Consider the following 20,228-nt stretch of genomic DNA (forward strand, 5'->3'; position numbering starts at 1 on the left):
CCACCTCAGAGGAACAAGACAGCTGCTGTGTGCAAAGCATGCAGGAGAATGCTGGGCACATTGTGCAATGCGCTTGTAAAATAACAAAGAGCCTGTTGTCAAGGATTCACAGAGCAGTGGGAAGTAGACCGACTGTTGTGATGTGGGGTGGGACTGTGATGAGTAAGCACAAAGGGTTAGGCAGCACTGAGAAGGATGCACACACTGGCCTTGCTTTGTCCAGGAAAACCTGGAGGCAGGTGTGTGTGTGTGTGTGTGTGTGTGTGTGTTGGGTGGACACACAGGGGAGCTGCTTAAGGCAGAGAAAAGCATTTTCTGTAGGGAAACTATCATGATTTTGGAGGTAGGAGGGGATGTGACAAGCTCAGGGAAGTTCAAATAGTTCAGGGCGAGGGCGGCTGGGCTGCAGAGGTGGCGATGGTAAGAGACAGATCCGGAGAGTTAACCAGGACTTGTAGCCTTGGCCAGAGTCTGACTCTGTCCCCTGAGGGAGTTCAACAGGGGCGTGAAATGACCGGATTTGCATATTTTAGCAAAGACCCCTTTGATTGCAGAGAAGAAAAGAAGTTAGAGGTGCAAAGCTAGGCACAGGGATTAACTCAGTAAATTCGGAGGAACTGGAAGTTCTCGAACACATGGACAAAAATTGGTCCCGGGAAAGGCTGTGAATTGAGATTGGAACAGGTGGATTCCACGTGTCTGTGGGACTCTGAAGTAATGAGCAGCTGTGTGCTAGGCTGGAGTTTAGGAGTGAGGTCTGCAGTCATGAGGGTTCGAAATGGCACTCAAAGCCACGAGAGTAGGCGAGGTTGCTGAAGAAGGCACAGGGAGGTGGAAACAATGGGGCATACCTCTGGGTGCACTGGGACTTAAGGACCGGGCAGAGGCAGAAAAATCAGTGAGGGATGATGAGAAGAAGAGAAAAAACAGAAGCGGAGGGAAGACAGTCTTCCAAGAAGGAAGGACTGGTTATCTCTGTTACAGGATGCTGTGAGAGCAAGTGAAATGGAGAGTGAAAAACACTCACGGGGCAGGCATTCGGCTCAGTGCCTGGACGTCCGTACTGTGCATCAGAACGTCTGCTCTGAGCAATGACGGCTCTGCTTCCCATCCGGCTTCCTGCGAGTGTGCACCCTGGGAGGCAGCAGATGGTGGCTCAAGTGCTTGGGTCCCTGCCACCCACGGGGGAGATCCTGGCGTTGGTTCGGCTCAGCCCTGGTGGTTGCAGGCATCTGGGGAGTGAATCATTGGATGGAAGATCTCTCTCCATCTGTCTCTGACTCTAAAATAAAATGAATTTAAGTAAGTAAACAAGAAGATAGACGCTCATTGGACTTGGCTGTGAAGATATCTCAGTGCCCTTCCTGTGAACACCTTCAGCTGGGTGGGGAGGTTGAAAGCTGGGTTTCAGTGAGTCGACGAGCAGATGAGAGATGAGGGGTTTAATAAAGAATCTTTTTTAAAAGACTTATTTATTTATTTGAGAGGTAGAGTTACAGACAGTGAGAGGGAGAGACAGAGAGAGAGGTCTTCCTTCAATTGGTTCACTCCCCAAATGGCCACAATGTCTGGAGCTGCGCCGATCCGAAGCCAGGAGCCAGGAGCTTCTTCCAGATCTCCCATGTGGGTGCAGGGGCTCAAGGACTTGGGCCATCTTCTGCTGCTTTCCCAGGCCACAGCAGAGAGCTGGACTGGAAGAGGAGCAGCCGGGACTAAAACCGGCGCCCATATGGCAGAGGATTAACCTACTGTACCATGGTGCTGGCCCCTTAATAAAGAATCTTAAGTTTCACAGTGAAGGGTAGGATAGAGAGAGCTACAAGGAGCAGGAGTTTTACAATGAAGGGTGAGGTCAAAATACCTGTATTGTTTTTTTTTTTTCTTTCTGGTTGCAAATATAAAATCCAGAACTGTGAAAAATTTAAAGTGGAGTTTGGTTGTAATCTCACTTCCTAGAATAGTCTGCTGTGCATTCTCCAGATGTCTGTCTGTATGTGTATACTTATAAAGAGACTCATGTATTTTCAAGTCCTTTAAAAAGCAATGGATCCACACCTTATATTGTAGTTTTTAAAAAATTTTTTTTCACTTACTATATTCTGTATATCTTTGATTTTCACTTTATAGAGACTGAATTTATTCTTATTAAAAAAGGATTTGTCAATTTGTTTAAAAGACAGAGTGATATTCACTGGTTCACACCCTAAATAGCCACGAGGTCCAGGCCAAGCTGTGAAGCCAGGAGCCAGGAGCTCCGGCCTGGTCTTCCACGTGGGTGGCAGGGGCCCAGGCACATTGTTGGCAGTCATCTGCTGTCTTCCCAGTGCATTATCAGGGACTGGATCGGGGCAGAGCTGCCAGGATTTGAATGGGGGCTTAGATAAGGGATGCCAGCATCACACGGGGAGGCTTCACCTGCTGTGCCACAGCGCCAGCACCATTTTGTTCTTTTTAATAGTTGAGTAACCTTCGGTTATGTGGTCATAGTACAATTCATTTACTCAGCCCATTATGGGTGGACATCAGAACTGTTTCCTTTAAAAAAATCATTGCAAAATGTTGTAATGACATCCTTAGGTGTATGTTTTTGTGAAACTATGTGAATATTTTTTTTTTTAAGATTTATTTATTTGAAAGGCAGAGTTCCAGAGAGGCAGAGAGAGAGAGAGAGAGAGAGAGAGAGGTCTTCCATCCACTGACTCACTCCCCAGATGGTTGCAACGGCCAGAGCTGCACTGATCTGAAGCCAGGAGCCAGGAGCTTTTTCTAGGTCTTCCACCTGGATACAGAGGCCCAAGGACTTGGGCCATCTTCCACTGCTTCCCAGGCCATTAGCAGAGAGCTGGATTGGAAGTGGAGCAGCCAGGACTCGAACCGGTGCCCATATGGGATACCAGCACTGCAGGCCAGGGCTTTAAGCCTCTGTGCCACAACGCCGGTCCTGAACCTTTATCATTTATGATGAAAATGTTCAAAATCCTTTCTTCTAAGTTTTAAAAATATACACACAGTACATCATCATTATTTAGAATCACCCTTCTGTGCCACGAAACACTAAAACTTACTTCTCCTACCTAACTGTAACTTAGTACTCATTGAACGATCTCTCCCCATCCCCTCCCCTCCTCCTCTCCCCAGCCTCTGCTCACCATCACCCTACTTTCAACCTCCAAGAGGCAACTTTTTTAGGTTCCACGTGTGAGAGCGGTCATGTGGTACCTGTCTTTCTTTGCCTGGCTGATTTCAATTGCTGTAATGACATCTAGCTCTACGCAGGTGGTCAGTCACACATGACAGAGTGTCATCCTTTTCATGGCTGAATAGTATTCCAACTCCAACTGGCTTTGATTGTGCAACGTGTACTTAATGGCGTGGCTTGAAGAAGGGAAAGGAGCAGTTCTGTAGTCCCACTGATGTGGTGGCAGAGCTGACCTGGGCTGAGCGAAGACAGCTGCAAGGAATACAGGGGCAAAGAGCCTGCGGGAATGCGGGGCTTCCAGCACGAATCTCTAGGAAACCGCAGGAGACGTGGTTGGGAGAATTGTGAAGAATCCGACAAGTGAAAATGCTGCTTGATTCACTGATTCAAGAGTTCATGCTGACCCTAGAGAGAGCAGTTTGTTTGGTGTTGAAGGCCTTGTGGGATTTAAGAATCCGAGAGAGAGCGGAGCAGATAAAAAGAAAAACGGTACCCGTGTCTCTGTGGGGAAGCTTGGTGGAAGAACAGCCGAAGCCGGGTGGGTCGTCGGGCCTAGCAAGGATCTTTTTTAGAATCAGGGAGGCTCTGAGCCTATTTATGCGTGCCCGGGGGCGGGGGAGATTGAAGCCACCAAGAGACAGGTGACAAAGTGAAGCGGGTGGGAATGGTAGAGAGGCAGCACCACTTGTGAGCAGCGCCTGAGCGACCAGTGTCCAGCTTTCCTCACCCCCGCCCGCCCGCCCCCCAGCCTGGAAGGGGGAGGAGGAAGGCGCAGCCTCCACTCCGTCAGGAGCACCCCCCCCCGCCGCCATCTTGCCAAGTCTTTCCTTTCCCTGAGTTTTGCTTTCTCATCGGGAACGTGAATGATCTCTGCGCTCCAGGAGTCTTGAATTATTAACAGGCCAGGGTGGGCAGTCAGGGTTTGGGAAGCCCCACCCCTGGTGAGGGCTGCCCGGGCTCCCGGAGAGCTGGGCAGGTGGGCCAGGCCTCCCAGCCAGCGGGATGGCCAACCTTGCTGTGTGTGTGTCCATGCTCAGGTATGGCAAGCGAGTGGCAGACATCAAGGAGAGCAAGGAACACGCGATTGCTAACAGGTAAGGATGGGCGAGGGGCCCTCCGGGAGGGGCTGGCATCTTCCCTTGTCTTCCGTTCTCACCCACACCTCCCCGAGGTTCTGCATGGCCTTGTTGCAGTCTTCAACCCAAGAACCAGCTGCTGCCCCACAGATCCGGTGCTTTCAAACCAACCCCAGCCTTAGCGCCGGTGCCTGCTCACTTCTGCCTCCCTCCGTGCCGCCCCGGAGGACTTCGAAGGGCAGGAGCGCCGCGGGTCTCTAGTTTCCCCTTTTCTTCCCCAGTGGCCAGTTTCACAGTCAGCGGCGCCAGTTCCTGCGGATGGCGGTGAAGGAGCTGCAGGCTGTGTTAAGCGACGAGCCAGGACTACTGGGTCCCAAGGCAAGAGGAGGACGCGCTGGGGGCGGGGAGCGGTTGGTGACCAATGGGAGGACACTCAATGAGGGGGAGTGTCTTGGTGTTCCTGAGCCTTTTGGGATTTATCTGTGTGTGACTATGCTGATTGCACACCCCAAAACCTCGAAGATCTTCCTTTTTGGCACCATTGTAGTCTGTCTAGGATGATAGCTGTTTGGATTCTCTGAGTGCGACTTAACTGGTGACAGAGCTTGCCTTTTGGTTAAACCACGTCATGCCCACTAAATATTTCTAGAAGGAATCAGACTCTTGGACAGGGAGGGAGGAGGACTGACCGGAGCCAGTGCTGACATATGTGTGTGTCTGAGGGTTTATTAAGGGGCACTATGGTACCCATATGCATATTACGGTCATTTGCTCTGTGCTTTGAAATCCATTTTTAAAGTTGAGAATTCCAACAGTCCCTTTTCTCTCCTTAGGCTCTTTTTGCTTTCATGGCCCTGTCCTTCATTCGTGATGAGGTCACCTGGCTGGTCCGCCACACGGAAAACGTCACCAAGACAAAGACGCCGGAGGACTACAGTGACTCGTTAGTAGTTGCCACCACCGAGAGCCCTGTCCTTAAAGTGGGCTAGGAAAAGGGGCGCAGGGAAGCACCAAATGGGCTCGGGAGGCTTCGGGCTCTGTCCCATTGTTGCGGTGGATTCGTTCTGAAAGGAGGAGCATGGTGGGGGTAGGAGGAGCATGGTGGGGGCAAGAGGCGCGGAGTCACCACACAGAGCCCGGGAGTTGGCTGAAAGTGGGCCAGAGGCGAGCAGCCAGCAGACTCGTTTATTTCAGTTGGTACAACATCTTATATAGCCAAGACAGCCAATCCAGTCAAGGGGCGGTCTATGCCCTAACCAATCACAGCCTGTTGCCAGGCAGTATCCGAAGCCATCCAATCACAGCCTGTTGCCAGGCAGGCTCCGTTGCCAGGTGGGATTCAAAGCCATTCCTGAGTAACTGATGCTCACTTGCCAGCGGCCATCTTGGCATGGCCTTCTCACCCCACCACATCCCATCATCTGCATGTGCACCTTACCTCGTATCTCCCCTCCCGTACACTCCCTCTGTTCCCATCCTCAACTTTCTAGGAGCATCGCGGAGCTGCTTTTCTTGTTGGAGGAGCTGAGGGCTCTGGTCCGAAAGCACACCAAGGTGATACAGCAGTACCACCTGCAGTACCTGGCCAGGTTTGACGCCCTACTGCTCAGTGACATCATTCAGGTACAGCCAACCCTGGCTGAGTGTCCTGCTCTGTCAAAAGCCCATTTCTTCCCCTCCATGTTTGCTCAAATAAAAGACTAAAGATCTCAGCACTCTTAAAAAAAAAAATCGCAAACAAAAACAAATCGGAGAGGGCTGAGGGAGAAAACAAGTGAGCTTCTGTTTGCTGGTTCCTCCCCCAGTTGCCCACAGTGCCAGAGCTGGGCCAAGGTTCCGGGCTGGGGAACATCACTGGGGTCTTGCACTGCAGGGCCTGAGCCCTCACCATGGCCCAGGGTCTGCAGTAGCAGGAAGCCAGAGTTGGGCGCCAGATACAGGAACCAGACCCAACTCCTCTGCAGTGGATGTGGGTGACTTAACTGGCCTCTTCATCAGGAGGGCAGATGGCTGCCTCAGCTCTGTTCCCTTCTCCTAATGAAACTACGTAGCGTTTAAGAGAGGAAAAATAAAGTGTAACTGGGTGTTGGCTTAGCTAGCCGGAACTACCCACCATCTCTTGTTTGGCATTTTCTCTGTTTTGGGCACTTAGCAATTTTTTTAAAGATTTATTTATTTACTTGAGAGCTGAGAGGCAGAGTTACAGAGAAGCAGAGGCAGAGAGAAGGAGAGAGAGAGAGAGAGAGAGTCTTCCATCCGCTGGTTCACTTCCCATTGGCTGCAATGGCTGGAGCTGGGCCAATCTGAAGCCAGGAGGAGCCTAGAGCTTCTTCCAGGTCTCCCACTTGGGTGCAGGGGCTCAAGAACTTCTACTACTTTCCCAGACCATCAGCAGGGAGCTGGATTGGGAGTGGAGCAGCCAGGATTCGAACTGGTGCCCATATGGGATGCTGGCGTCACAGGCAGATGCTTAACCTTCTGCGCCACAGCACTGGCCCCCACTTAGCAATTCTTTATGGCTCTTAATTCACCTGTTGCGCCCCATGGTCCTACTTTCTACCCTGCCTGAACCTATGCCCACTAGAAGTGACGCCACCGCTGCCGCCCCTTTCAGAACCTGTCCGTGTGTCCTGAGGAGGAGTCCATCATCATGTCTTCCTTCGTCAGTACTCTGTCTTCTCTGAATCCCAAGCAAGGTAACTGGAGGCGGGGGAAGGTGCGGGGGATGTGTGCACTGGGGGTCAGCATCTTCCTGGAACTACTGATCTTGGAGCCACCGGAGGGGACGAGATGACTTTGAAGAGGAGCCACCGATCCATGCAATCCATGCGGTGGGGCATTAGGTGCAGCTTCATTGTTTCCTTTTAAGCTTGTTCCTGGTTTTCTTGCAGTTGATAGCGGAGAGAAATTTGAATTTTCGGGATTGAGGCTGGACTGGTTCCGCCTGCAGGTAATTGTTCCTGTTCATCTTCAGATTTCTTCTGCACTGCAGTTCTTTCTCTTCATTCCCTAAGCTCTGCGTTAGGGAGCGAATCCACTTTGAGAACTGCTGATTGGCCCAAGTGCAGTCCAAGGCTAGGGGCCCTGTCATTCACTTTTTTTCCTCTCCCTTTTTGCCAACCGCACCACAGGCGTACACCAGCGTGGCCAAGGCCCCCCTGCACCTGCATGAGAACCCTGACTTGGCCAAGGTGATGAACCTCATTGTCTTTCACTCCCGCATGCTGGACTCAGTGGAGAAAATGCTGGTGGAAACCTCGGATTTGTCCATTTTCTGGTGGGTCCCGGTTCCCAGCTCTTTATCAACTCCTCTGATCTCTTGCCTGGCCTCTGTTTAGGATGGGATTGCCCCTGGACAGATGGGAAAGTCTTAGGTTCTTTTTTAATCTTAAAGGCAGATGCTCAAACTCCACAGCTTACTCATGCCAGCTTCTCCAGTAATCCTAAGTGCTAGGACTCCTCAGTTGATTCCCTTTTGCCTGGCATCCGTCCTCTTGAGGAAAGTCTCCTGGGCTCTTTCTCTCCAGGATAATTGGTCCATATGTCTCTTTCCAACATTGTCTCATCTTCACTGTTTTATTTGGCAAACTCTAGCTTTTTTCTTTTTTTAAACTCTCGGGACACTGTGATTTTAAAGGAGCTCTCGGGAGTGGGCGTTGGCACCATGGTTGAAGTCGCTGCTTGGGATGCCTGCATTCTGCACTGGCATGCCTGGTTCCAGCCTCGGCTCGGCTCCGGTCCAGCTTCCTGCTAATGGGTGCCCTGCTAGTGAGGGGAGGCGGCGGAGAATGGCGCAAACATTTGGGTCCCTGTCATCCACATAGGAGACCTGGATTGAGTGAATTCCAGGCTTCTGGCTTCAGTCCTGGCTGTTGTGAGCGTTTGGGGAGGGAATTAGTGAATGGAAGATCTCTCTCCATCTGTCTCTCTGCCCTTCACGTAAAATGAAAACCAACAACCAAAAACCCAGAAGTGAACCAATCAGCCAACCAGCCAAACGAATGAAACTTCAGTGATTTCGTTGGGAGGGTGGAGAACAGTGAGGAGTGTTGTAGCACAGGGTCTTGGAGAACGACCGTCAGCCGCTTGTCTTCCTGCGGCAGCGTTCGACATCTATTAGGTGACTGCTGCTGTGTACAGCTCTGCTCTTTGAAGGATCAAACAAACAAGAAGGCAACCTGTCGTCTCTGCTGTCGGCAGTCAGCACGCGTGGGGAGATGGGAGACCTTTCTGTTCGGAGAACGTCAGCATGGCACTGGGAACCTGAAGTGGGCAGGGCACAGGCTGGAGGAGAGATCAGTCTCGTGAACCTTAGCCCAGAAGGCTTTCCTGGACCTTTAGTGTCAGATGCTGGGAGGCGTGTGAACCAGTGGTGCCGACCCAGGACTCTAAACCACAGGAATAGGCAGAGGGGGGAAAGCAAACTGTGTGTGGGGAAAGGGAGGAAGATGATTACTGAGCAGCCCTGGGTCGTTATAAAGGTCTGAAAGGGTTAGGTTTCTGGGTTCCTTACTACCTCAAGCATAGGGAATTTTTTTAAAAGACGTATTTATTTATTTGAAAGTTAGAATTTACAGAGAGAGAGGGAGAGAGAGAGATCTTCCGTCCGCTGGTTCACTCCCCAGATAGCTGCAACAGCCAGTGCAGGGTCAGGCTGAAGCCAGGAGCCAGGAGCTTCTTCCAAGTCTCCCACGTGGGTGCAGGGGCCCAAGCACTTGGGCCATCTTCCACTGCTTTCCCAGGCCACAGCAGAGCTGGATCGGAAGTGGAGCAGCTGGGACATGAATTGGCTCGCTCATAGGATGCTGACATCACAGGCGTCGGCTTTACCTGCTATACCACAAGGCCAGCCCCCAGGGAATTTCTTTTTAATGTCAATAATTTTTACTTAATCCCACTTTATTTGAAAGGTAGAGACAAAGAAAGAGAGACACAGAGAGATCTTCCATTCACCTGCTAACTCCCCAAATGCCTACAACAGCTGGGACTGGGCAAGGCAAAAGCCTGGAGCCTGGAGCCCAGTCTGGGTCTCTTGGCTGGGTGGTTGGGACCCCAGCACTTGAGCCACCGTCTGCTACCTCCTGGGGTATGCAGAAGGAAGAAGATGGATCTGAAGCAGGGGAGCCAGGCCTTAAACCAGGCACTCGGATCCGGGATGCTGGTGTCCCAAGCAGTCTTAGCTTCTGTAGGCCCATGGGTAGAGGGCCTGATGAATATTTGCAAATATCTTTTGATAGGATGAGCGAATATTCTCCCTGCCTCCCTGGGACCAGTGCTCAAAATCTGGTCTCAGGCCTCCTTGCCCCTTCTCTGTAGCTTTCACCTGCGTACCTTTGAGAAGATGTTTGCCGTGACCCTGGAGGAGCCCACCATGCTGCGCTACGCCATCGCTTTCCCCCTGATTTGTGCCCATTTTGTCCACTGCACACATGAGATGTGCCCAGAGGAGGTGGGTACCCTGGACCCCAAGCCCTGTCGTCGTCTCTCTGGTCATATCTCGTCCTTGCCGCCCCCCCCCCCCCCCCCCCCCGCCGCCAAACCCGGCTGCAAGGATTGGCCTTGGTTCCAGGAAGGCCACAAGGATGGGTTTGTGATGCTGAGGCCCAGGTAGCTCAATCTGGTGTAGATGAGTGCTCTCCCTCCCTCTGGCTTGGCCTCTTCTGCTGTAGCAAGGGGACAGACGCAGTCGTGAGGCAGCTTCCGCTTGTCCCTCTTTCCCGCAGTACCCCCACCTGAAGAACCACGGCCTTCACCACTGCAACTCCTTCCTGGAGGAGCTGGCCAAGCAGACCAGCAACTGTGTCCTGGAGATCTGCGCGGAGCAGCGGAACCTGAGTGAGCAGGTGGGCGCCGGCCGTCCTGTTCAGGTCTCCACTCTGCCGGCCCTCGGCGCCTCCCTTCTCTGCCCACTTGGCTCGCTCTCGGATGCCAAGTTCTCCAGCTCTCAAGTGGGTCCAGGACTGTTGTGTGCTGGAGCTTCTGGCAAGATTCTTTTCTTCGCGTAGTCCCTTGTCTTTGGTCCCTGAGGGCTGGAGAGAGGTGTCTAAAAATACTCTTATTTGAACAGCTGCACGCCGAGAGAATCTGCTCTCAGTTGAAGGGCTCTGGGAGAGGAGTTTATTTTCTTTCTTTCTTTTTTCTTAAAGATTTACTTATTTATTTGAAAGGCAGAGTTACAGAGAGGCAGAGGCAGAAAGAGAGAGATCTCCTATCCGCTGGTTCACTCTGCAAATGGCCCCAACGGCTGGAGCTGCACCGATCCGAAGCCAGGAGCTTCTTCCAGGTTTCCCCGGGGTGCAGGGGCCCAAGGACTTGGACCATCTTCCACTGCTTTCCCAGGCCACAGCAGAGAGCTGGATGGGAGTGGAGGAGCTGGGACTCAAACCGGCGCCGGGACTCGAACCGGCACCCATATAGGGTGCCGGCATGCAGGTGGCGGCTTTACCCGCTGTGCCACAGCACCGGCCCCAGGAGCTTATTTTCTAATTTACTAGCCCTCCTGTCTTTGCCCGATGCACGCACACGCAGGCCTGTGACCCCAGGTCACCTGTGTCATCCATCTTTTTGTTTCTCTGCATCTTCATCTGTGGCTGGCTGGGCGGCTTGGGCAGCTCTTCTGGGGCTACACTGGGTGCTGCTTTCTCGTCTTTCCGGGTTTTCACCTCTCCTCTCGAGACTGACTCAGCACCTGGTCATGATGACGTCAACCTAAATTTCAGACAGTTTGAAAATGAGGAACTTGTTTTGTTGTTGCTCTGGAGTCATTCCGACTTCCCAGGCTTGCCACCCTTCCTGGGCTTGGGTCGGGCTTTGCAGCAACTTTGGGTAGGAGGGGAGTGGGGGCGGGGGAAGGATCCCCAGCTGCAGTTACATCCTCACGTAACCCGGTCATTTTCTCACAGGTAAGTGGGGATCAGAGACACGGCCTTTGCACAGGTGTGTGGGGGGGATTGAACGAGTGGAGGACGTTGACTATTTTGTAGGCAGCACTCCGGACGTGTAGCTGATGTATTAGTTGGTGCTTTAGGCTCTGTGCTGGGTTTTGGGTTGGAGACCCCCGAGCGAAGGAAACAACCCCTGCTCCTGGAAATGTCCCAGTTTAAGGGAAAACGGAGCGTGCAGCCATGTTTGAAAAAACATAAGTGATTAACGCGAGGGAGATACACAAATAAGTACAAGTGCAGGTGTTGCCATTACTCAGGAGGAATGACCAGCACGCAAGGGGCACAGGTGGAAAGGCTGGCCCGGTGCTGCCTCAGGCCCGACCCGAACACGATGTGTCTAGCTGATCAGAACTTTCGCAGCCCCATGAGTGCTGGCACTCCAAAGGTGGCACTCTGAGCCATTCGTGACGCTGCTGTTACTAACGGAGTTAGCTTTCCTGGAAGTGCTTTCAGAATCTACAACAGACGCTTTGCATAATTTCAGGCTCAGCTCGTCTTTGTTCATCATCCTTGATGGACTTCCGTTTGCATTTTTTTTCTGAAACGACCAACAGCTTGGACTCAAGGAATCATGACTGCAAAGTAATACCCCGCCCTGTTTTCTCGTGTGGCTTTCGCACCACCCCAAGAGTGATTCCAGCCAAGGGGTTTCCACACACGCTCCCCACATGCTCGGCAGCGTGGGAGCAGAGGGTGCGGGGTTGCGGGCGCTGACCTGGCAGGGGGCACCTGAACACGCGCTTGTCTCCTATGCTGTCTGTCTGGCTAACTGGGGTGTCACAGAGAAGAGGGGACATGCAGGACTGATGTCTGAACTAAGTAGCAAGAAATTTGATATTAAAAAAAGCCACGGGCCGGCGCCACGGCTCAATATGCTAATCCTGCGGCACCGGCACCCCGGGTTCTAGTCCTGGTCGGGGCTCCGGATTCTGTCCCGGTTGCCCCTCTTCCAGGCCAGCTCTCTGCTGTGGCCTGGGAGTGCAGTGGAGGATGGCCCAGATGCTTGGGCCTTGCACCCACATGGGAGCCCAGGAGGAAGCACCTGGCTCCTGGCTTCAGATCAGCGAGGTGTGCCAGCTGCAGCGCGCCGGCCGTAGCAGCCATTGGGGGGTGAACCAATGGAAATGGAAGACCTTTCTCTCTGTCTGTCTCTCTCTCTCACTGTCCACTCTGCCTGTCAAAAAAAAAAAAAAAAAAAAAAAAAGCCGTGAGAAGACAGGGCTGTGTCTCTGGGCACTGCGGGGGTGTGGGGACTGTCACCATGGGCAGGCTGTGGAGAAATGAGGCCGGTGCAATGGCTGTTCCATCTGGAAAAACAAATGAACAAAAAACCACAAAAAAAAAAAAAACAAAAAAAAAAACAAAAAAAAAAAACAGCCCTTCTCCAGGATGGAACACCCTAGAAGCACAACAGAGTGATGATCTTACATGTGTTTGGAAAACATTTATGTGGGGACCAGTGCCGTGACTCAATTAGTTAATCCTCTGCCTGCGGTGCCAGCATCCCATATGAGCTCCGGGTTCTAGACCCGGTTGCTCCTCTTCCAGTCCAGCTCTTTGCTGTGGTCAGAGAGGGCAGTGGAGGATGTCCCAAGGGCATGGGCCCCTGCACTCTCCCCTGGGGAGACCAGGAAGAAGCACCTGGCTCCTGGCTTCGGATTGGCGCAGCGCCAGCCGTAGCGGCCATTTGGGGAGTGAACCAACAGAAGGAAGACCTTTCTCTCTGTCTCTCTCACTGTCTATAACTCTACCTGTCAAATAAAAAAAATCATAAAAAAAGTAAACATTTATGTGAAAGGCAGAGATGAGAGAGAGAGAAAGAACTTTGTTTTAAATTTTTCGTCAAATGAGTCGATAGGAGTTGTATACTGCCATAGTTTTACTGGTTTTGTGACCATTTAAAAATTGACTTTACGTGAGTGAAGGTGAACATTTTTCATTTGCATATTGTTTATAGCCCTTGTCTGCTTCGCTACTGGCCTACAGTCTTTGCATTCGTTGAAGTTTTTATTTAGTGGAGCGTTTAGCCTTGGATTAGAATGTAAATTAAAAATGTCATCTCAAAAAATAACAAATAAAATACAAAGTGCAAAGATGTATTTATTTGAAAGGCAGAGAGAGGGGAAGAGAGAGAGAGAGAGAGAGAGAGAAATCCCATCTGCTGGTTTACTCTCCCAACAGCCAGGAGCCAGGAAGTCGGTCCTGTGTCTCCCACCTGGGTGTTAGGGACCCAGGTACTGACTTCACCTGCTGCCTGTCGGAGCGCACGCTAGCAGGGATGGGGAAATGGGAGCATAGGGGCAGCTGGGACTGAAACCCTGCCACTCTGGGGTCCCAGGTTGCAACCTCGCGGGGCACCAAGCACCCACCGCCGGCGGAGCTGTTAGAGCTTCCTCTTTAACCAGGAAAGGCCTCCCAGGTGCCGGGGACCCCTGCAAGAGGCCGAGCCCATCCTGGGGTGGGTATTTTTGACGCTGGGCTAAAGAGAAAGGCAGAGCCATCAAGGACCGACGGTAACGGAGGGGTCCTTTCGTAATCCTTGAACGGGCTGCTGGATGGCTCCGGCGACACACCTCACTCCCTCACTCATGTGTGTCTGTCTCTAAAGCTTCTCCCCAAGCATTGTGCCACTACCATTAGCAAGGCCAAGAACAAGAAAACCATGAAGCAGAGGCAGACCCCCAGGAAAGGGGAGCCCGAGAGGGACAAGCCGGGCGCCGAGAGTCACCGAAAGAACCGCAGCATCGTCACCAAGTGAGACCTGGGCGCCGGGGGCCGAGGGAAGGTGAAGCAGCAAAGGACCATGGGAGTGGTGATGCGGATGCTGGCTGTAGAAAACACTGGTGGTAGAATTTCCTACCTTGCCTTTGAAGTCAGCATGGGGGGCACTGTTCCGGGTGGAGTACCCCTAGAAGATGTAAGGGGTTTGAGGGACCCCTCAACAGGCCTGACCCTTCTTTCCCAAACATTAGCAGGCAGGGCCAGACCTGTAACTGGGGTCATTCTGCTTTCCAGCATGGACAAGCTACACCTGACCTTGACGGAATTGGCACTGACCATGAACCACGTTCACAGCTTCTCTGTCTTCGAACACACCATCTTCCCTGCTGAGTATCTCAGCAGCCACCTGGAGACCAGACTCAACAGGTATCGCTCTCCTTGCCCGTGCTGGCGCAGAGTGGAGCCGGCAGAGCTGGCTCTGCAGGAGGTGCTGGAGTGGTTGTCCTGGCCTGGGTCCCCTGTGTCCTTACAAAAAGCAAAGAGAATCCAGACCCCTGTGGGTAGTTAACGATGAGCAGCCAGGATTAACGTGTACCGGTTTAGTCCGGTGAGCAGGGTCTCGTGCTGACGTCCCAGCTCGGACCCTGGAGCAGATGATCTAATTTGTCCTGCCCATAAGGTGAGGAATACGGTATCCACCTAACAGAATGACCTGCCATTGAGAACTGCAGATAATTAGAGAGAATAGTGAGTGTTACAACCCCGACATATAAGAGACCTTAGTAAAACAAGTTCCCCCTTCTACACTTTGCCCCTCCTTCTACTGCCCCCAAAAGTAGGAGGAACACCCCTTTTATTGACATCAGGCCTCAGAGTCAGAAATTAGGGGGTGGGGTAGGAGAGGGAAGAATTATGATGAGAGATCGGCATTCAGAGCCCTGTGCTGGAATGTGAGTTTGTTCATGGAGCACATACTCACTGAACACCTACCCTGTGTCAGGCATGTTGATAAAGCAGCCTACAACACACACACAAACCCCCGTCCCTGTGAAGCCTCCCTCCTAGTGGGGGAGACAGAGCAACAGAAGACGGAACTAGAAGACACAGTGGATGGTGGATTGGATGCTGCTAGATCAAGCAGGGGATCTCGGGTGCTGGTGGGCGGTGGCGGTGCAGGAGCTGGGGTGTCACGGGGTTAGGTAGGGTAGCTTGGGTGGGCTTGCTCGAGAAGGTGACACATGTAGGCATGGAGCCCCAAAGGGGCCGAGGGGCCAGGTGCGTGGTGACCAGGGGGAGGAGCACTGTGGGTAGAGTACGTGCAAGGGCAGTGGACATGGCTGCAGTGTCCCCGCGGCAAAGCGAGCCTGGGGGAGGCCGCAGGGTGGGGGCCAGAGAGACCGGGGATAGGCATGCCGTGTAGGTGCTTGTGTGTCACGAGGAGGGCTTTGGCTTCCGTCGTGACGAGCTGCGGCGGCTTGGCAGGTGTGGAGCGCAGCTGTAACGCGAGTTGACTCAGAATTTCACTCTGCATTAGCAGAGGCCGGTGAAGAGCCCGTGTCCGGGATTGTGGGAGATGCAGATTTAGTTTTCAATGAGGTTACTGCTTGGGGGAAGTGAAATTAGCGGGTTTCCACGCACACGTTAGCTGCACGGATGGAGCGTCTCGGGATGTCTGGAAGGGGAGTGCTGCGTAGCTGCCTGAACGCAAACCTTTGGAAGCGGGCAGAGGCTGCGGGTGCCCGGAGCACCCTGGCCGGCGTATCCCGGTTTTCTCTGAGGGTCTCTGCTGCTTGCTTCCCTGATACCATTGCCCCCATCTACGTCCGAAGACTGGACTAGAGGCCTGGCTTGGTGAAAGTGACGACACAGATGAGGCTTGCTCTCCATCTGCCCATCTGCAGTATGTTCCTGAGCGAGGCAGGGAGGGGCCTTTCCCGCTCCCTTCTCCCCTGCCACAAAGACTCCCCCCCACCCCGGAACTCCTGAACATTAGTGGCCCAAGGAAGGAGCCGATGAAGTGTGATGTTTCTCGTCCCCTCTCATTGTGAGAGCCTGGGTTCCCGGACAGTGCTTTGGAAGGAGCTGAGCGTTTAAAAAAATTTTTTTTTAAAGATTTATTTATTTATTTGAGAGATAGAGTTACAGAGAGCGAGAGGGAGAGACAGAGAGAAGGGTCTTCCTTCCATTGGTTCATCCCCCAAATGGCCGCAATGGCTGGAGCTGTGCCGATCTGAAGCCAGGAGCCAGGAGCTTCTTCCAGATCTCCCACGTGGGTGCAGGGGCCCAAGGACTTGGGCCATCTTCCACTGCTTTCCCAGGCCACAGCAGAGAGCTGGATCGGAAGAGGAGAAGATGGGACTAGAACAGGTGCCCATAAGGGATGCCGGTGCTTCAGGTCAGGGCTTTAACCCACTGTGCCACAGCGCTGGCCCCTGCTATAAGGTTTAGATGAGATAATACATACAGTAAAACCGTAGCACAGGATCCAGAACATGGTATACCCTCAGTAATTGTCGCTGTGTTTCCCGTTGTGATGGAACGATGATTTCTATCACCCAGAGCCATCGTGTGGCTGGCTGGCTACAACGCCAGCACGCAGGAAATCGTAAGGCCGTCTGAACTCCTGGCAGGAGTGAAAGCGTACATCGGTTTCATCCAGTCGCTGGCCCAGTTTGTGGGTGCGGACGCCTCCAGAATCATCCGCAACGCCCTCCTGCAGCAGACACAGCCGCTGGACTCGAGCGGGGACCAGACCATCACCACTCTCTACACCAACTGGTCAGTGCAGCGCCTGCTTTCCCCGCACACCACACAGAACCTCGGCGCCCAGGGCCCCAGGCAGGGAGGCTTGTTGCTGCTTGCAGCTCTCCCGATCGCTACCCCTTCATGCTCAGAGGTGACCGGCCCAGACTGAGTAGACTATTCTTCATAGGGAAGAGGGTCCCCTCCCCCAAATTGAAGGTGGGAATCAGCCCCCTTTCCCTTGAGATTTTAAGGAATGCAAAGTAACTGGATTTGTACCGCCTCAAGCCACTGGGTGGCGCTCTTAATCCAATATCAGCCCAGCAGGAGACAGGTGGCAGAGAAAAACTCGCTGAGGAAGGGGACAGAAAGTTTGCAAATAGACAAATGCCAACAGGGGCCGGGCAGGTGAGGTAAATGGGTAGCCTGGCCCAGGTGAGGACTTTGAGGAGTCAGAGAGGGGACACCCTCTAAAGGGGCAACCACCTCTTAGCTGCACCTGCTTGCTGCCCCACTAAATCCTGACTTTTGCCAGGTAAAAATCTGTTTCAAACTTTTGATCACTAATTTAATTGAAAAGGGAAAAAAAAGCCCATGTCGGATGGGTGGGTTTGGCGGCACCGGTGGCTAGCTTGTGATGTCTGTGGGTACCCACTGCTGGCTAGTGGCTGGGTAAGAGGCAGGGGTCGGTCAGGCCTTCTCTGCTGCCGGCGGCTGGGGCTCAGCCCCTCTGTGCTTGAGGGAAGATTTGGAGGCCGGATGACCGCAGCGCCCACAGAGGTCGGGCTGGGCACTGCCATCCAGGATCCCAGGTTCTCAGCCCAACATTCTCACTCTCAGTAGGAATTTTTTCCCTGCCCAGCAGAGCGAGGATAGGGGAGAGCAGCTATGGGAAAAGAACACAGGTGGACTGGGGGGACGAGCGGCCTGGGTCTCCTCTGCCACCCTCGTCCCTGCCCCAGCGTCCGGCAGGTTCCGCTCCCCGAGCCTCATGGATGTGTCTCTGTGCTTCTTGGCTCCCCCTGCAGGTACCTGGAAAGCCTGCTGAGGCAGGCGAGCAGTGGGACCATCCTCCTGTCCCCCGCCATGCAGGCCTTCGTCAGCCTCCCCAGAGAGGGGGAGCAGAGCTTCAGCGCCGAGGAGTACTCGGACATCTCTGGTGAGTCCAGGGCCCGGCCCCGCCCTGCCCGGGAGCTGAGCCTTTCTCCTCCACCCAGGGCAGGGGGCAGTGACTGCACTCACCTGGGCATCTCTACCTGCAGGGCCAGAGCAGGGAGAGAGCGAGGCCCAGAACTGGGCGGAGAGGGGGAAACGAAGGGGGTTTCAGGAGTCAGGCAGGGGCGGACACATGGTTGCTCTCCACTGAATGAAGACGAATGGAGAGGGCAGAGGACGAGTGGAAAGAGGAGGACTTGGCCCTGTGCTTGGGGCTTCCTCCCCAGGGCTCTGACGTCACGACGCTGTCCTCTTTAGCAATGGGCTGTGGGGCCTTCGCCCGTGACGATGGCGGGGTAAGGAGCTGAGCCGTACGGACTGTCCTGCTTCCTCCTCGTCCTTCTCCCCTGCACACAAGTCACAGGTCCCTTGTGGCATCTGGACAGGCGGGTGTTCCGGTGACAGTCCCGCTGTCCAGCTGGGCCTCCTCACAGTCCTCCCCACCCTGCTTTCTGCCTGCCGGAGGCTTCAGCTGGCCGCCACCCCACCCCACTCCACCTGCAAACTCTAGGCAGCCTCCGAAAGCAACTCTAGGTCTTGCTGACAAGTGACAAGCAGCAGGAGGTGATGCTCATTCCCCTTCGCCCACCCCCACCCCAATTTTCCTGGGTTGCCATGGTGATGGGGCAATGCTATTGCAAAAATAGATAGATGGGAAGAGAAGAATGCCCTAGGGGGGAAGAAGAGACCGGAGTACGGAGGTCTGGCCGATCAGCCCCGGAGCGGGACCATTCAGCCCCTCGTCCCCTCTCTTGGCCACGTTTGCACCAAATGAGCTGGCCAGCTGGGAGATCCTTTTATAGTTCTCAGCTCGGCGCTTCCTGTTGTAAATAGGTGACTAAAAATGTCCGCTGTCTCCTCTGGACACGGCTGTCCATCAGCCGCGGCGGCCAGTTCCGCTTCCTCTGCCGTCTGTGCGGGTGGAGAACAACTGGTCCCACCTTCAAAGACCCGGGCGTGGAGCCCCGACTTCCTTTTCTGTCTGAACTCGGTTATTCACGGTATCTAGCCTGTCTTTCTTCCAGCACTGACTTGTTGATGTTGCCTCTGGTGTTTCATGGCTTTCCCTGCGGGGATGGCCCGTGGCCAGAGATCATAGCTCTGCTTCCTGTCTGAATTGGCCGCTGGTGTTCCTGACGTGGGACTTCCCTAGGCGGGCTTCATCTAAGTCACAAAGGGCCGGAGCAGACCACGCAGAGGAGGGAGAAGGCACTGGGGCAGACTGGATGGAGGAAGGGTTTAGACGCTTCAGGGAACGTGTGCCAATCATGAAGGAAGAGGGAAAACTCGGGCAGGGAGGCATAAGTCACGGCTGTGGAGGGAGCTACGTGGGCAAAGCTCTGGCTCTGGCTGGGAAGCAGTTGTGTTTGCCGACACAGTCACGGCCAGCAGGACATCGCACCGTGTCAGGCTGTAGCTCTGGATGCGGTTCCGTGAACTTGGGCCCGCACTGCAAAACCACCATGACAGTGCCTGTGCCATGGGCCCAAGACAGCTGTCAATCAATCTCCTAATAAGCAACCATTGTTCGGATATATCTTTTTTAAAAGATTTATTTTTATTTATTTGAAAGTCAGAGCTACACACAGAGAGAAGGAGAGGTAGAGAGGGAGAGAGAGAGAGGCCCTCCATGTGCTGGTTTACTTCCCAAATGGCTGCTACAGCCAGAGCTGTGCTGATCCGAAGCCAGAAGCCAGGAGCTTCTTCCGGGTCTCCCATGTGGGTGCAGGGACTCAAGCACTTAGGTCATCTTCTACTGCTTTCCCAGGCTACAGCAGAGAGCTGGATTGGAAGTGGAGCAGTCGGGACTCGAACTGGCGCCCATATGGGATGCTGGCACTGCAGGCCGTGGTCTTACCCAGCACGCTGGCCCCCATATATATCTTTATAGTCTCAGATGGTTTTATAATGTGGTATCTTATCTGCACACACGTCAACGTTATAAGGTTTTTTTTTTTAAAGAGATTTATTTGTTTATTTGAAAGGCAGAGATACAGAGAGAGAAGCAGTGAGAGAGAGAGATAGAGAGAGGGAGAGAGAGAGAGAGGAGAAAGAGAGAGAGAGGAGAGAGATCTCCTATCTGCTGGTTCACTCTGCAACAGCCAGGGTTAGGCCAAGCCAAAGGTAGGAGCCAGGAGCTTCTTCTGGGCCTCCCACATGTCTGTAGGGGCCCAAAGACTTGGGCCATCCTCTGCTGCTTTCCCAGGCATCTTAGCAGGGAGCTGGATCGGAAGTGCAGTGCCCATATGGGATGCCAGCACTGCAGATGGCGGCTTTCCCCGCTGAGTCACAGCGCCGGCCCCCTGTCAGGTTTTCATGACAGATAGTAAT

The 20,228-nt window shown here is 53.4% G+C and overlaps 1 protein-coding gene across 1 annotated transcript in view; it reads left to right on the top strand.

Annotated features, from left to right (window-relative positions):
* Window positions 1-20,228, top strand: part of NCKAP1L (NCK associated protein 1 like) — a 46,509-nt gene that overhangs the window by 14,172 nt on the left and 12,109 nt on the right. Inside the window, exons 10-22 of the mRNA XM_002711038.6 lie at window positions 4,237-4,293; window positions 4,557-4,653; window positions 5,109-5,218; window positions 5,766-5,898; window positions 6,890-6,971; window positions 7,167-7,225; window positions 7,407-7,552; window positions 9,592-9,724; window positions 9,999-10,118; window positions 13,828-13,973; window positions 14,235-14,366; window positions 16,500-16,718; window positions 17,711-17,841. Of these exons, the coding sequence (XP_002711084.6) occupies window positions 4,237-4,293; window positions 4,557-4,653; window positions 5,109-5,218; window positions 5,766-5,898; window positions 6,890-6,971; window positions 7,167-7,225; window positions 7,407-7,552; window positions 9,592-9,724; window positions 9,999-10,118; window positions 13,828-13,973; window positions 14,235-14,366; window positions 16,500-16,718; window positions 17,711-17,841 (1,565 nt within the window). The remainder of the gene's footprint in view (window positions 1-4,236; window positions 4,294-4,556; window positions 4,654-5,108; window positions 5,219-5,765; window positions 5,899-6,889; window positions 6,972-7,166; window positions 7,226-7,406; window positions 7,553-9,591; window positions 9,725-9,998; window positions 10,119-13,827; window positions 13,974-14,234; window positions 14,367-16,499; window positions 16,719-17,710; window positions 17,842-20,228) is intronic.

This window comes from Oryctolagus cuniculus, chromosome 11 (assembly GCF_051225735.1).
Source record: "Oryctolagus cuniculus isolate XC-2025 breed Fujian yellow rabbit chromosome 11, ASM5122573v1, whole genome shotgun sequence".
Classification (NCBI taxonomy): Eukaryota; Metazoa; Chordata; class Mammalia; order Lagomorpha; family Leporidae; genus Oryctolagus; species Oryctolagus cuniculus.